Consider the following 18,299-nt stretch of genomic DNA (forward strand, 5'->3'; position numbering starts at 1 on the left):
TCGGTATTCAAAATTGTCCATTTAGTAATATGTTCTTCTTTTTTTGAACCAGAAAAGAAAGATATAATGCTGTGCAACTTACAAAAGATCTGAGAAGTAAAATTAATGATTTTATTATTTTGCTTGCTAAATGGAAAGAGTAATGGACGTAAAAGCTGTTAAATGTTAATTTATATTAAAAACTCATTAGAATTCATATAATAGCATCTGAAATGGTGATGACTAGTTGCCTTCCCTCTAGTCTTACACTGCTAAATTAGGGATTGCTCGCGCAGATAGCCCTTGCGTAGCTTTGTGAGAAATTCAAAAACAAATGAACAAACAATCAGTGCTAATATATATTATTAATATCATATCAATTTTGTCAGTTTCTTCATTGCACTTGTATAATAATCTCAGATGTTGATACTACACCATACAGTTGGCTGGAGTGGAGTATTATTAATCACTGGTCATAATTTTGATTTAGTAAGACTTAATCTTGAGGAACCTACTGTAAGGAAAGAACATATGAAAAAATATATAGCTGCATCATCACCATATTCATGTTTCATTTATTTTGGTACCTCCACTTTTACATCAGATTATATTTATACAAAATCTTTTTGTTACTTGTTTTGTAATGGTTCCACTCACCCTCAAACTGAAAGTTTCAGTATCGTATGAATGTGTGTTACAAAATTTAATCTTGTGCTTATTAATTTTACTTTTTTAAAACTCTTTCACTTTATATGCAGTATAAGAGCTGGCTCCCTAAATACACCAATTGTATATTGTACAAAGCATTGTATGTTATACATGTAGAGTCAATTAATATTCATTTATTATTGGCTGATAATTCCTGTTTTACCATGTACTTGAGTTTTTTTGAAGGAGCACAATTATTCTGTAAGAAAGCTAACTTTAAGGGGCAATGATAATGTTGCTTATACTAAAATTAAGTTGTTTTTTTAAACTTAAACTAAGTGCTACCTTGCTTATTCATAGCCTGTTCCCAATTGCTCATAAAATACTTTTCTATCATATTAAAGTTATTGCAAAAAACTTCATCTTTGTTGAAAAGAAAAAGAAAGATGAACACCTTGGTTCTTTAGCTAGTTCCCAGTTCTTCACTCTCGCTACACTTTATAATGATACTGGGAATCTCACAAGCTTTGGAAAACTTGATAATGACAATTAGGTGCTCTAATAAGGCTAGAACTCAACTTTAGCAGTTATTTATAAACATCTCAGACAAACAGATTCAATGTGGTTGCAACTTTTTTCTCAGCCCATCACAAAACACTATTCTGTTTAATAACACAGTGCTATAAAATTTGAACAAGTATGCTTTATGATGAAATGTGTGAATGCATCAATAATATCCAGTGTTATATCTGTGCTATAGCAGTTCTGAAATAGGTTGGTTATGTTTGAATTGGTATTAGTACTTTAATTAAGATCTATTGTGTTTCATGTGTCAATTTATAATGTGGTTTACTAATTCTTTAAATTCATCATATTCTGATAAAAGGTTTGTGTACATATCTCCTTTTTATGTATCTCTAGTCCATGTTTGATTTGGAAACTCACATTATGTTTATTAAGAAATGTGATAAATGAAATGCACCCCATATACTATATGCTTTGGAAGAAAGCATTTCATTTATCCCATATACTATAAGCTTTGGAAGAAAGCCTAGTAGCCAGAAGTAATTATTTGAAATATTTATGCTTCCATTTTAATACATGGTTACTGCTGCAGGTTTAATTTTTAATCTTGTCTATTCAACATTTATCCATATAGTGATACCTTAAGCTACCCTGAAAGTTCTGTTAAGAATATACATTGCTTCCTATCTATAAAAAACAAACATTATGATAAAGCTCTAAACAGTTTATATATATATTTTCCAATTAATTAATTTTCTTCTTGAGTAGCATAACATCAAATTTTATTTGACTTTCAATCAAAGAAAATTACACTAATATGACTCAAGCATTGGTTTTAATCTGTGTTGTAGTTGTACCAGAGCATGGCTCACAGCATAACATTCAAAGACAAATGTTGAATATGTGTTATGAAGCATATTGTTGATTAGACAATTTATGTATGGTGTAATTTTAGCAAAAACATTTTGGTCCACTGAGGTAAAGAAATGTCAGGAAGAAAAACACATTTAAATATTTGCTATAATATCAATGCAAAAAAATAATTTTGGCTATTGCTTGATATTTGTAAATACACTTCATGGTAGCATTAACATTTTTGAGTTAATAAAAAGAAGGTAAGTTTGTTTATGTATGTTAAAAGATACATAGTCTTTGAAAAATATTTGTTTTACAAGCATTTTAAATAGAAGTAAAACAGAAATTTGGAGATGCACTATCTTCATTTTTGTTTATTCTTAGTTATGTTTTTATTTGGTTTTCCTAAGGATATATTTTTGAACTTCGAAGATTGTCTGAAGTGGCTGAGGTGAGGGATTACAACCCAACAGTACTTCCTTTTTGCTCAACTTTAGAGAAAATTCTTAGAAAAGGACTTTCAGGTAAAGGGTTATAACTATGAATTAGCTTTCCTGGAATGAAAAGTTTCAGAAAAATATTTTTTATACTTTAAAGTAAGCATTGATACCTATGTTTAAAGAAAATAATGTATTGTTTGTATACTGTCCACACTGAGATGTTCATCACGAAACATTTGTTCACATAAATGAGGTTGATCCAACACAGGTAGTCTTGTCTTCACCTACCACATAAATTAATTGTTTGTTTAAATCCATGGGGCTGAGTTATTTAAACGATTATTCTATTAACATTATTATTCTGACTTATAAGTATGACAATTTTTGTTGTTTATAGTAAGGTCTTTTTCTTACGAGTGTTGGTCCTTATCACTTCACTAGTAACAGTTTTGTATTATTCAGAGTCAAGGGTTGTGTTAATGGAATGTAATGTTATGTTTATAACAAAAAAAAGGATTTAAAATTCTTATTGAAAATTTTCAAAGGAACAGAAATATTTGCAAGAGGATTAGTGCATATTACTAAGAGAAATTGCCTAACAAAAAACAGTTTTGTTAGCCTTATAGCAAAAAAAAGAAACCAACAAAAAACCCAGTCATCATTTTAATTTTGCATTTTTTATACTTGCAAATGGACATTAACAAATAATGAATATTAATCCCATAAAACCTGTTCACTAGAGCATTGTTTCTCTGTTTACATTTACACTTGACAAATGGATGGCATTATACTAAACCTACATTTGTCATTTTAATCTTGTGATTTGTCAAAACTGACATTCTTATGGTCATTTTCTCAGTGGTTTTCAGCACATGACACAAAACCAACTTTGATGTTAATAAAAACAACCTTTGATGCCTGGTGAATTAGAACAGTTAAAACTGGTTGCTGCTAGGTAACAATTAATATAATAGTCACTGTGCACTTATATATTTATTAACAGACATGTTTCAATATAGAATACAGGAGATAGTATGAATGACAGTTATAAACAATGTTGAAAGTGACCCCCCTTGGCATCAATACAGGCCTGGATCTTTCTTGTTTTGTTTCTAAACACCACTATCAGTTGTTGGCTTGAAATAGACTGAATAAAATATGATTACAAAACTGCACAGTGACTTTCCAAACACCCTGTAATATACTGTTAGCTTTAACGAACAATAAGACAAGATAGCCAAGGATATTGTTAAAGCAAATGATAGGTTTCATCAGATAAATCATTATTGCTATTAATCCTTTTGTGATGGGTCATGGGTCAAAGGCCATATCATCACATTTGTTGACTTCATTCAAAAGTTTATTGAACTACTATTTTATGAATACATGTCAATAAATTTGTGATCAAATTTTAGATTATAATTGAAATTTAGTATTATATATGGGTTAGTTTCTTTATTTGAAAGTAAATATTAAAAAGACACACCTAAATATAGATTTTTTAGGTCAAAAAAAAACATCCAAACATCCAAAACATTGGATGTTTTCTGATATCAAAATACTTAGGCTATAGTTTTGCACAAATTATGAACTCAAATGACAAATCCTAAATCTATAATTTTATACAAATTTTAAACTCAAATGACCACTACTGACAAACTATATAAAATAAGAACATCATAGCTTTATATTTTGCTGAGATATAGCTTACGTACTGAACCACACCTCTGCATTTTTGAAAAGTTTTCTTTTTTGCATACTCAATTCAATATATGATGTGAATAACCAATCAACAGGTTAGAATGTACCCCAAGTGGTTTTCTCAGCCATTTTAATGTGTTGAAAGGCTACCATATTCTTTTGAAATAAGATTTCAAGAAGATAGGTTGTCTCTAGTCTGCTCAAAGGTTTTTTTTATCGTATTTTTTTGAAACATAAACATGTCTTAGTTACTAATCTCAATGAATTATAGTGGTACTGGTATAGTTATTTATGATGTTTTGGTTATTCAGTTGTATGTGTAAAACTTTAAAAAAAAAAACCTCCACATGCAAAATTTTAAAAGGCTTAGCATCTTATGTCCAGCAGCAACCAAGTTCAAATGCTGTAGTAAGAAAAGTATTGTTTGTTTTGCTTCTAGATTTATTGTTCTATATTGTAAGGAATATAAATTTAATAATTTATTTCTAAATAGTAATAATCTATATACATATGTAATGTATAATAATTGAAGTGTGACTGTATATTACAAAATACTAGTTCACTAAATCACACCCAAGACAGGGAAGACTAAAGGTCAGTTTTATATCATTGGATGCATAATGATGTAATGCTGGTTAGGCATGACTGGAAGATCAGTATAATAGAAAATTATAGAGTTATGAGACTTAAACTATTTAAACTAAACATTAGTACTTTTGTGTCATGATATGTAGTCATTCTCGCAGAAAAAAGCACAATTTAAATATTTCACAATTTTTTATGATGGTTACAAGGTTGGTCAAATGACACATAGTTAAAGTATAGAAAATAAATAAAATATAAAATCTTACTGAAAACAAACATTTAAAATGTGTTTAGAAGGTTTTAGAAATTACTTAAATAATATTTGAGATTTTTGGGACTAAAAATAGTTGTTTTAATTATACTATGAAATCTCTCTGCACTCAGACTAGTTAAGAAACATTCAATGTTTTCACAAACAAATCTTAACTAAAAATATCTCATTTAAAAAACCTGATTTTTTGTGTACAAAATACTTGTAATCTCTATTAAAGTCTACCAACTTTTATGAAGATACACACACAGTGTAAAAATTCATAGTGCAAATACTTAATGTACAAATCTGTAGATAAACTTGTGTATCTTATGCTGAGCCCATTGTGAAAGAGTTAAGAGTAAAACTGTTCTCCTTCCATTTGATTCTCTTCCCCCACATCACACAAGTTGCCTCCAAAATCTTATAAGGTAAAATTAATGTAATGGGTTTGAAACATTTCATTTTTGCATTTAATGAAATCTCTGGATGATAAATGAGCTGATATAATTTTACATTTTAGACCTGATCCTGCTTACATGTTTTTATTTAACTTTCCATATGAGATTGGTTGATGTGGCCAAGTTTGTAACCAAAGAGTAACCATTAGAGTTTCCATAATATAAACTTTGATACATTTTGTGTACTTTTATGAATTTTGCAAGCTTTTAGTAAATGTTACAAGTCTTTTTGTATACAAAAAATTATATATGTTTTTGGTTAATTATTTTTACTAGTTATTTATCTGTGATCATATGGAATAACAATGTTCACTGCTCCAAGTGCTAAGTGTTTTTGATGGTAAAATTAAAAATACTTATTTTTGAAAATTTTCATGTTTACTTTACATAACCTCCAAAACCTACTAAATAAATTTAAACATTTTAATTTTGTTTTTTCAGGAAAACTATCTATTATTTTCTCTACCCTAACTCTTTACAGACTTGGTTGATTTGACCAACTCTGTAACCACCATAAACAAAATAAATCTAAATTACCCTTTATTCTTTGTAGAATTGCTGTAGATTATATTATTTGATTAAACTAGCATATTATCTTACAATCCTTCAAATATTGTAAGATTATAGTTTGATTATTTAGTCCTGGAAAAAGCAGTGCAGTTATACTCTTCTCATTTTACAAAGTGATAGTTAGAAATTATTGTATTTAATTACCTTCATTATAGGATAAAACTACCAAGAATTACTAGATTTTAAAATATTTTCATAGTAACAAAACATGCTTGAATATTCTACTTTGATTATAAATTAATAGGAGATAATTGATTTAATATTGTTTATTTTGACCTAATTTAATGTTTATTTTCTCATCATCAGCATCAACTCGAACTGCATTTGGACTGACTGCTAAGGATTACTGGTATTGGATAGAAATACTTCTTGTTCGGAAGACTCTTAACAAGTACGTGAGACAGTGCAACTTCTAAAATGTGTGCTTGGGATATGTTTCAAACTTTACATATTGCTGAGATGATACAAAATAAAGATGAGGTTACACCTAGTGATACTCAAATCTTAATAGTTGAAGTGGTTGGTGTAACTACTCAAGCAATAGGAGCATAATTGAAATCTAAATCTCATTTAGGTTTCATTTTTGTTTCATTTAACCTTAAAACACATGGTTATCTAGTTGGTATCATTCTTCAAGTAAGCCTATATGTAGTGGCTTGTCATCAGTACAAAAAACTATGGTATGTAATAATAAGCCACTCAGTTGTTATATTCCATCAGCAAGAGTTGAACACTTATCTTTGGATACATGATATAATTGGTGTTTTCACTGCTCTTGAAGATTAGTTAATTTTGTTCATACACAATGGATGCACTTTCATTTTTGTATATACTACCAAGAAGAACAAGATTCCTCAACATTCACACAAAAGACCAAAAAACCTTAAAATGAGTAGGCAAACATTTAATATTAAAGTTTATTTTAAACCAAGAGAATGTCTCTTAAACATTCTTACTAACCTGAATCAATCAATCAAAAAGTCTAAACAAAAAAAAACTCATCTCTGAAGTTCACATGGTGACGTTTACATTGGACAAATTAATTTGATCATAGTATAAAGAAGTAAGAGAAACCTAATGTAACCAGGCTAAGATGTCCAGATAAAGTTCCTGTAGCTGGACAAAACTACAAATTGTGACATCATAAACTGGATTAAAATATAATTTTAGGGAAAGTTTACCACTGGAAAGAAGGAAAATTCAAAGAAGCTATCAGTATCAAACTACACCAATTTAAACCAGCAGAAACAATGATTTGGGCATCAGAAACTGGTGGACAGCCATCATCAACAAACTCTGTTGATAGCATGATGACATCGCAGTAATACTGACAACACCTTCCAGTCAGCATACCCTCTCAACCTACACAGCTTAGGATTTTACTGCATGACCAGCCACACTTATCTTTATAAGACAGTACACAAGCACCTACCACAACCTGAAGAAGGTCTCAGTATAGAAGCTGAAACATTATTCCTTTTTCCTTTAACAGCCAGTTGCAGTCCATTAAAATTCTCACATTTGCTATAAAGCTTCACTGAAATAACACAATTTTGTGGTATTTGGTAACAATAGGGACAGAAGTTGTCTGTCAACTAAGAACTAATTTATTTTCAGTTAGAATATGTTATGAACGCTGATGGATTAGGATGTTCAAAATATGATTTGTTCTTGATGACGAAAAACCCACTTGAAATAGAAATGTATCTCAGAATGGCTGATGTGGGTATTAACACTGAAGCAGAGAACATCATTTCAGTCTTTCTAAGTCATCTTTTTGTAACCTGAAGATGACCTAGGAAGGTCAAAACATTGTTCTCTGCTTATCAATAAAAGTGTTTTTACCAGCCATTCTGAGATACACAATATGATTTAAGTGTAGAACATCTTTATTCATCTTTGTATTTTTATATTTCCAGATTGCCAGTACCAATATGTGATGCAGTTGAACTAGTGAAGTGCTGTAAAAAGGTAAAACATTCTTATTGTACCTGTAATAGTGAAGATTGAAAATGAGTAGAAGAACTCATACACTTGCCATAAAATGTTACATTACTGACACTTTAAAATATTTCTAAGATGTCTAGGCTTTAGATATTTTAAGTAAAAATGTAAACTATCTCAATTTGAACTGTTATATCAGTGGTCTACCCTTATAATTAAAACCTGTTATAAAAGAAACAAGTACCTGTTTCATTAGTTAGTAACATGATGAATTTTATGAAATTCCTAAAGGCAGACACATTATAAAAGTCCTTATAAAAATGTGTGAAATGTGCTATTGTGTGATGTATCATGTAGCAAAAGCCTTCACCACTAGAAGTGCAACATACCTCTTTGTGAAAATATTTCTTCTAGATTCACATTCAAAAATCCTCACTCTTATTTTCATCACAGTTGTGCTAAAACATATTAATTTTTGTTGAGACTAGTTGGAAGTATTTACTTAAACAGCTTTGTATTTTCACTATTACTTCACAGACTAGCTAACAGGTGATTTTTTTTCTGCTGTTGTGAATACAAACATCATTCACATTTACAACTAGTTTAGGAAATTCTTTGCCGATGGAGATCATGACAGCTACCACATATTCAAAGGTGGATTCAGGTTGACAAATACAGTAAGAAGTATAATTGTCCAACACGTGGTGGTGTCCCTGTTGCTGCCTGGACCATCTTCTTCCATCCTTCCCATACTTCTTCCTTTACACATTTTGAAGCTAGTATTAAGGAAGACCAAATTGAAGTAACTTTCCACCCAGTACTTCTCTGTCTACTGAATATGTCGTGATATTTGTGTCCACCTTATGCATACCTCCTACCCATTGTTTTCTTTCTACTCCCCTGTTAACGTTACATGCAGTATTTGTCTTTCTTCTTGCTTATGTGAACATTTAAAATCTCCATCTCATTTTTTATCACATATGTAGGAACAGTCATTCTTATTATTTTAAAGTAAAATATTCTCAGCACAAAGACAGCATTAATAGATGAAAAACAAACATCCTATTTATATCACCTTTAACCTCTCCATTCTGTCTTTTATATAGTTTGTAATTATTTAATATCATGCTTTTAAATTAGTGCTGTTAAAGATTCTCACATTATTTCTTTTAAAAATAATTCTATTAACCTCAATTCTTGTATCTTACCTGATGATTCCAGTTAAATATGGTGAAATGTTTTGAACAAAATAAGTAAAAGTTTTGCTGCATATAACATAAAAACGTGTGTGAATGTTAAAAAAAAGTTCTTTTTAATATTTAAGAAAAATGAACTACTGTTGTTTTTAATACAGAGCCTATTAAATAAACATACTGTTCTATGTCACTGTTTCCCAATGGGTGGTTTGATACCAATTGGGGTATGCTGAGGCCTTTCTAGGGGGTACATGAAAGTCTTTGAAAAACATTACAGATAAAATAAACTCCATGTTTCAAAATTGGAGAGCAGTCTCAGTGAGGTGCCAACATACTACTAGTCAGAAATCGTCACTCATGTTTCACTGGCTCACTCCTGAATTATTTATTTGGGTTTATTTTTTAATTACTTAAACTACTCTTAACTTGCTTGTTTTTATTGTATGTCAGGTTTAAATCATTGGTTCAAAAGTCTGACTTAGAGTGCATTACATAAAGAGCTTGGAGTCACTTTCTTGCATTAATGGATTCTGCTTGTCTAAAGTAGCTAAGTATTATGTTAATTTTCTGATTAGTTTTAACATGTTGAACAGTTAAAAATTCGAGAAAACCTAGGATAGATAATATGATGGTAAACAAACAACTAAAATATAGTGAACACAAACAAAGGTTTGTTTGTTTGTTTGTTTTGGAATTTCGCACAAAGCTACTCAAGGGCTATCTGTGCTAGCCATCCCTAATTTAGCAATGTAAGACTAGAGGAAAGGCAGCTAGTTATCACCACCCACCACCAACTCTTGGGCTACTCTTTCACCAACTAATAGTGGGATTGACTGTCACATTATAACGCCCCCATGGCTGGGAGGGCGAGCATGTTTGGCGCGAAGCGGATGCGAACCCGCAACCTTCAGATTGAGTCACACGCCTTAATGTGCTTGGCCATGCTGGGCCCCATAAACAAAGGAATACAGCTTTAAGACTGTGATGTAATGACCCAAGATAGAATTTGTTAGCTATTTTTTAAACTGTTGTTTAATACTATTGTATAATTAGCTGTAAAACCCATTCTTTGAACAAAGGTTATGTAAATTCATGATTGATCAAAGGTTATCTTAGGACACAAAGTTGCTTTATTCATATATAATTCTAAAAAAAACATAAATACACCCCTTAAAACTGCAAAATACGAAATGTGAAACTGTATATTTGCATGTATCTCCGCATGTACAGAACAAATCTTCCTGCCAAATTTGATGAAGATTCATCCACACTCTGTGAAGTAGCTATATGGACCTACAACACAGTAACTTTATATTTATATAGATTAGTTGGAGTACACATCCCCTAGATGGAAGTTGTGAAAATTCATGATTAATGAAAGGTTAACTTAGGATAAGAGAAGTTGTGATTAATTGAAACAGTAACAGTATTTTTGTTGTTTAAAATGTAACTAATAGTTATAGACTTGTAAGTAATTTGATGGATAATTTAAACAGTTGATGGATCTCATGAGTAATTTTAGTTTAAGACTCAAGTAATAAACATTTATATGACATTTTGAACAATTTCAGTTCACTATTCTGCTATTTCATTCTGTTTCTCCTGAGCAAATAATATTATGGTTTTGTGTAAGTGAAGACTTATAATCAAATGTTGCTTGTAAATTGGAAATCTTTTATGAATGTTTTTATTCAAGTAATTAGTATGTTGAATGGTAATAAAGATTTAGTTGGTAGTAAATGGGTTTGTATGTTTTGTGCATACTTACGAGTATATAAGACATCTTCACTTGTGAATATGAAGTCTTAATGTGTTTGTATTTGTTGTTAACAATAAGGTAGCTGAAATATTGTTTTTTCTAATTTATATACTGTGAATAATTAATTGTTTTAAGTGTAGCTTTTAAACTGTACCACTACTGTTCTGAATTTGACAGGTCCAGACTAACCAGGGACGAGGCCGATTGTTTCTTAGAATTGCTCTGATGAAGAAGTTTCTCCCAGTTACCATCGAGCACTTTTGTCAGGAAAAATCTCTAGTTCAGGTAAATTAAAAGTAAAACTAACATCACTTTCATGTTTTTTGTTTTAAATTTAATATTAAAATTTATTTAGGAACATAATTTGCTTGATTAAGAATTTTCATTGAGATGTTGTGTTCACCATGGGTGAAATTTCTCCAAATGTAGATGGAAATCTGTCAAAATGGTCTTTTTCAAGCATGATTACAAAGTATGGTTTAAATAAAACACATTTCACTTCTAACACTGTTCTAATCTCAATTGGTTTAAAATATCCAATCATTTTACTGTGTACACTGGTCTAAAAAATTTCCAACCATTTTACTACCAAAAGTGTTTTAATTTTATTGGTCAATCTTCTTACTATTTTACTGTCAACACTAGTCTATATTATTTGTTCTAAAGTTTGGATCATTTCACTACCAACACTGTTATAATCTTTATTGTTTCAAACTTCCAACCATTTTTTTATTTGCACAAGGAAAGGAAAGGATGAAAATTGGTTAGTTCGTTGTTATATTTTTATGTACAGCTGAGGCTTTAAAGAATTAATTGGACATGTAAAAGGTTTGATAATTTATGTTTAAAGGTTTCTCCTACTTATCAGGTGATCTGTCTGATAACATGATAAGTTATGGTTCTTTAATTTCCTTTCTTCTACAAAGTCAAGTTAAATTTGGATTCTGAAAGCTGTACAAGATGGCTCAGAATGTATCTGAGAACATGTACAACCCCAGAGCTTTTTATGGCCCTTTTCTCCTTCCTCCCAAATACTGACAAGTAGATTTGTTTCTATCATGTGTATAATACATTACTGAAATAATTTAAATGTGCATGCTCACACATAAATGTGGCTTACTTTACGGTTATCCATATAGTTCAATTATTCTTTCAGGACTTGTAAGATAACAATTGATTTTGTTATGTTTAATATCTTATATAATAATTATTAAGTTTCTGGGTGCATGCTAGACTACTTTTTCTCTCAATGTTCAACATGTTATTTTTCCTCTAAGCTAAACTTTATTTTGCAGCTAACGTATATAGCCACCATTTCAGATGTAAATTTGTGTTCGTATTTTGTGTGAGATAAGTTTTGATAACCTTTTCAAGTATTATACATGCACTTACATGTAATTACATTACAGATAAGTAGAGAACTGTCTTCATGTTTGTAATGTAATGCGTAGAAAATTCTACAGTAAGTGTTTTAGTCAAATATATATATAGTTAAGTACCTGTTCTAACCCTGTTTAATGTATTCAATGAATTTCTTCCCTAATTTGTGTACTTAACTTTCTTTTGTGCATTTAGTCTTTTTATGGATCTGCTACATCTATATTAGGAAATGAAATTTTGGCAGGTAAGATATTTTGTTATCTAGGAATGAAGAGATTACGTAGTACGTGTATTAAACAAATAATTATTTTTGTTCAATTTTTTTAATACCAGCTAAGTGTGTTAAAGTTGTAGTAGGTGTGTTGTAGTTTTATGAACTTTTGATTTTGTTTTGAAATATAGTATCTGATATGCTTATTTCTTAGCTGTTATGCTTTAATATGTGCATATGGAAATAGTTGGATATTTATGGGCAAAGAAATCACAAGCCTAAAAAAAATCTAGGAAAGTTGGGAAAATAGAACAATTATAAATAAGTTGGAAAATTGTGTTTCCCTTCTTTTTTCTTTTTTTTCTGTCTATGAATGGGCTTGTATGCTGTGCAGCTTAGCTATGAGAAATATTTGTCACTCATTATGCTATCTTATCATAGATAATTCTTTTATGTATTTGAGAATAAAGTAGACCCAATGTTGTTTTACATATAAAATACAATATTTTATCACTTATGCTCAACATCTGGTTTCAGTATCTGTAGAAGAGTACACATGGCTTGTTGTGTAGCTTTGTGCTTCGTAACAACAATATTGCTGGCCAATGTGTTTGTGTGTTTTCTAAATGTATTCTGAAGCTTTTATTACCCTTTACAATCAGAGTACAAACTAAGGTTTACTGGAATATGATGTGTATGCACCTGGAAAATTTTGGAATTTTAACTGGAGAACTAGGCAATGGTAAAAACATTTTGGGAAAATATTGATTGGGGAAATGTGATAAGAAACAAAACTCTACAAGAAATTGTAGTAGGGCTATATTTAAAGTGGAATGTTTTTAGCCCAAATTTCTCACAGCTTAATTGTGCTGTCATAAATGTCTTTTAACAAAGTGATTTCGAACATCAAAGATTCAAATGAAATGATCTAATGACCAGTAAGTTGCATACTTGGATTGACTCTTGACCCAATTTCTTTAATCTCTTATTTTGGATTAAGAAGTAATCTGAGTCTAAGTTTAATAGATTGCCTCACACATGGCATACATTTGTAGAGTCTTTCTTACACCAAAATATTTGTGGTATGTATGTTACTTAGATTCTGAGTTACTCATTTCGTAATCTATTATTCTTGTTTCTCTTGACACTGGTGCTATTACTCATTGTGCTTTTGAGAAATGTAGTTTATTTGCAGCCTATTAGAATAGTCTGAGATATTCTATGTAAGTAAAAGTAATGTTATACAGAGGTTTGGAACACTATATTAAAACAAGTATTGAGCCTCTATGTCAGTACAGTCAGTGTTGCCACATTGTCAAGTACAGTTACGACAGAAAGTGCTCGTATGAGTGGTTTTTTTGCTCATAACTTAAAAAGTATCATGATTAGGCTAATAGAAGGCATATATTAGGCACTTATATCAAGAATGATGCTCGGAACTTGTGGCTTTGGCATCATTGAATCTTCCAGCACGACAATGACCCTAAGCACTCATCGAAATTTGTGCAATCCTGGTTGCAGAGGAACTATATAAGCATTCTGGAGTGGCCATCACAGTCACCCGATCTCAACCCAATTGAAAACATTTGGCATGAGTTGAAGACCAGGGTTCATCAGCGTCATCCGAAAAACTTGCAAGAATTGGAGGCCTTCTGTAAAGAAGAATGGAAGAAACTACCAGTCGAGTACTATCAAATGATCATGGATGGCTATGAGGAGAGATTGCGCCAAGTAATTCACCTGAAAGGCCACACAACTGACCATTAAAGTAGACGCACGAGCACTTTCTGCCCCTCCTATGTTTGGTTATTTGTTTATAAACAGTTTATTTGTCATTCAATTTACATAAAAATTGTGTAGATGTGTGTTTAGTATAATATTTATAATACACCCTACTTTCATTATTCTAATTGTGATACTTTTTAAGTTATGAGGAAAAAATTACTCACAACGCAAGGGTACGAACACTTTCTGTCGCAACTGTACTACAGATTAGCCTTGCAACCACATTTTTTTATCAGATTAAAAACCTATGCTCATACTACTGCTTACTATAGAGTCATTGTCATGTCTGAGCTTTCAGGCTTTTTTGTTTGAATAAAGCATTGTTATATTATTGTCATAACTTGCAGTCTGTTTAAGCTCCTTCCACTAATATATCACAGTATCATTGACCATGGTCAATTGTATCAATGCCACAACTTCCTTCTTCCAAAATGGTGACTACTGCAGGAAAACATTCTGGGAAAGTCTAAAAGTTTGTGGAAAAAGCGTTTTACAAGTTGATTGCAAAGTTCAATCCAAATCTATTTTTCTTTTTTTTTGGTTTTAAAATTTATCATAGAATTGATAGATCATATATGGAGGGATGGCCAAGGTACTCAATGGGCATAATACAATTTATATGTGCTAAAAAATCAACTGTTGCAGAGAGATTTACTTTTGAAAAAATAATTGCCACTCATTTTCATTTGTTTCTCCACACAAGTTCAAATCAAGGCAAGTAATTTTCTCTTAGATACCAAACCAGAAAGTAATCAACACCCACCAGAATGTTCATAAAGTTACCAACCACCAGATTCTCATCTTCTTCATGTCATGGTTATGATAATTTTATGGTTATTTTATTACTAATATCAGTTTTAACCTGAATCCACTTTGTGTTTCTGGGCAGTGCACAGTGCCATCACTTAGGTGTATTAATTGGTAATAATTAAGAAATGAAAATCATAATTCTAGTGTGAACTATGTTATCATTACATCTTGAAGATAGCTTTTATATAGAAATATTATGCTCCTTTAAAAGGCTCAAGTACAGGGTGAAACGTGAATTATCACTCAATAATAGATGAACATTAAGTTACTGTAACATTTAGAACACGCAATGCTTTGTACACAGTGCAGTCAATGTCTTTAGGTAGTAAACCCCTATATTATGTACGAAGTGAAGGAGGGGAAAAAATTAATACACATAATATTAAGTTTTAATACATAAACATTCATAGAATACACTAACTTTTAGTAAGGAGAAAAACATTCCAAAAGAAGTAATAAAAAACATTTTGTAAATGTAAAGTGATATTGAAATAGCAATTTCAAACAACATACAAACAGTAATATAGGGATGATACAGCTATGCATACATCCTTAAATGACTTTTAATATTAAAATTTAACATTTTGCCATAAAATGCACAAGTACAAAATGCTTAGGAGCTTTTTCAAATAGATCAACCTCCTAGAGAGAATCTAATAGTCAAGATACATTTTGTCTCAATTTCTTCGTACGTAATTCCTTGTCTCTTTGTTATGCTACGTTGATGTGTGCACTGACATGATCGTGGTATTATGATAAACAAACTGTATGCCAACAGCCAGGACTATATAACTTCCAACTGCAGTAATATTAAAGTCAAGTATGTGTTTTACAGTGTAACATTAAATTCTGATAAGAAAAGTCATGTACCGATGATATAGGTTTAGTATAACATCCATATATTCTTGTTTTCATTCTTTTTGCACTACCAACCATACATCATTTTGCATTTACAAAATGTTTTTTATTACTTATTATTTATATCAAATTGCAATTATGCATCAGAAAATGAAGTTTTGTGCAATTGTATGGATAACTTAAGAAAATTATGAATGTTCATGGTAATAACTAAATATAGATACCAAAATGGGTTTACAAGTGTGTTGCCACATCCTGTCATCATTTATTTGACAACTGTGCATTTTAGTCAAAGCCATGCAGCATAGTTTTAATTTCAGAAGGCCTTGTTTTAATTATGACCAAAGCACACCACTCCTCTTTGCAAGCTGTCCTTGTATAATTCATCTTGAATATAAGGACACCGGTTTCCAAGAGTTTTTTTCAACAATCTGATTGGTCAAAAATCCTTAGTCTTTTCTTCTGGTAACTTGAAAGGTATATATTTGTATGGAATAGTATGAAAACCCATTTCATTCTCCAGCTGTTTGAGGTATGCTATGATTGAAGCAGTATCTCCTAGAAACAAGTGACTTGATTTTGTTGCATATTGTTGTCTGGAGCATTTGGATGGCTTTTCCCACTGACCTCTGTGTTCATGGATTCTCATATGTTTAAGGGTATTCCTTTGTTTTCCAGTGCCGACAAGTGCATGGAATATCCTTCTCTTAGAAATTTTAAATCTCCAAATTGAACACATCTTAGTATTCTAAGTGTATGAATATTTTGCATTGGAAAGCTGTTACACACCTTTATCGAAAGTGGTCAGTTTTGGGTGGCATTACTACCTATGAAATGCTAAATGATGTCAAACTATAGCTCTAATACATCTGTTCCACTTTAGCTTTGTCAGTTGTGGTTGTCATGACTTACTGATTTGTATCTTTAAAATTGTTTTAATGTTATGTACACAACTATCACTGTTTTGACATTTAACTTAGAGTTCTTTGTTTTATATTTCCAGATATTTTGTTATAGCGATGCTTAACTGAAACATTTTTAAAAAATTAAGGTGGCTTTTGTGAATTTCTTTTGAAAGTCATTTCCCAAATAGCACTTCTTATTTCTGAACTTTAAGTGTCATTAAATTTTTGTTTTTACTGTTTTAATTTTAATTAGATGGGCATGTTTTATTTTGTTTTCTTTCCTTACCATTAGAAATTTTCCAGTCTCTCCTATGTGAGATTTCACAAATAAAGTTTCGGCTTAACTTGAAGGTGAGCCGTTGTAATTTTATCCCTTATTTTTAAGATATAATTCTGAAAGAAATTTCATTAGCAACGTTTACTTCCTTAAAACAGTTAAATTTTAATAACATATTCATATAGTTTTGTTTTCACCTTTTTCTTTGTTATACACTCCCTTTCTCAGAAAAGTACTACAACACAGGTACACCACTGATTTTCTGGCACCCTTGATTCCAGAGCCTTGTTGAATTATCTGTTTTATTGGACCAACAGAGGTTGGGTAACAATACACCTCTGATCCACTAATTATACCTCTCCCGTGTCTCTAAAGCACCATGGACTGTTAGAAACTTAAATAAAACAAATATTAAATGTGAATTGAATGATTAATGAAGTACATTAGTACAGTATAAATGCTACAGGTTTGTTTGTACAGTATAAATGCTACAGGCAGGTTTGTTTGTACAGTATAAATGCTACAGGCAGGTTTGTTTGTACAGTATAAATGCTACAGGTTTGTTTGTACAGTATAAATGCTACAGGTTTATTTGTACAGTAAAATGCTACAGGTTTGTTTGTACAGTATAAATGCTACAGGCAGGTTTGTACAGTATAAATGCTACAGGTTTGTTTGTACAGTATAAATGCTACAGGTTTGTTTGTACAGTATAAATGATACAGGTTTGTTTGTACAGTATAAATGATACAGGTTTGTTTGTACAGTATAAATGATACAGGTTTGTTTGTACAGTATAAATGATACAGGTTTGTTTGTACAGTATAAATGATACAGGTTTATTAGTACAGGTATAAATGCTACAGGTTTGTTTGTACAGTATACATGCTACAGGCAGGTTTGTTTGTACAGTATAAATGCTACAGGTTTATTTGTACAGTAAAATGCTACAGGTTTGTTTGTACAGTATAAATGCTACAGGCAGGTTTGTACAGTATAAATGCTACAGGCAGGTTTGTACAGTATAAATGCTACAGGCAGGTTTGTACAGTATAAATGCTACAGGTTTGTTTGTACAGTATAAATGCTACAGGTTTGTTTGTACAGTATAAATGATACAGGTTTGTTTGTACAGTATAAATGATACAGGTTTGTTTGTA

General features: G+C 30.9%; 1 protein-coding gene across 3 annotated transcripts in view; it reads left to right on the forward strand.

Moving 5' to 3' along the window:
• LOC143236190 (uncharacterized) overlaps positions 1 to 18,299 on the forward strand; it is a 55,089-nt gene that overhangs the window by 3,028 nt on the left and 33,762 nt on the right. For all 3 annotated transcript variants that reach the window (XR_013019508.1, XM_076474477.1, XM_076474478.1), the window contains exons 2-7: positions 2,418 to 2,531; positions 6,321 to 6,405; positions 7,934 to 7,985; positions 11,091 to 11,198; positions 12,489 to 12,537; positions 17,155 to 17,213. Coding sequence is in view for 2 of the 3 variants with exons in the window: in XM_076474477.1 (XP_076330592.1) it covers positions 2,418 to 2,531; positions 6,321 to 6,405; positions 7,934 to 7,985; positions 11,091 to 11,198; positions 12,489 to 12,537; positions 17,155 to 17,213 (467 nt within the window). In the remaining variant the exon portion in view is untranslated. The remainder of the gene's footprint in view (positions 1 to 2,417; positions 2,532 to 6,320; positions 6,406 to 7,933; positions 7,986 to 11,090; positions 11,199 to 12,488; positions 12,538 to 17,154; positions 17,214 to 18,299) is intronic.

The sequence above is a fragment of the Tachypleus tridentatus genome, chromosome 13 (assembly GCF_004210375.1).
Source record: "Tachypleus tridentatus isolate NWPU-2018 chromosome 13, ASM421037v1, whole genome shotgun sequence".
Taxonomy (NCBI): Eukaryota; Metazoa; Arthropoda; class Merostomata; order Xiphosura; family Limulidae; genus Tachypleus; species Tachypleus tridentatus.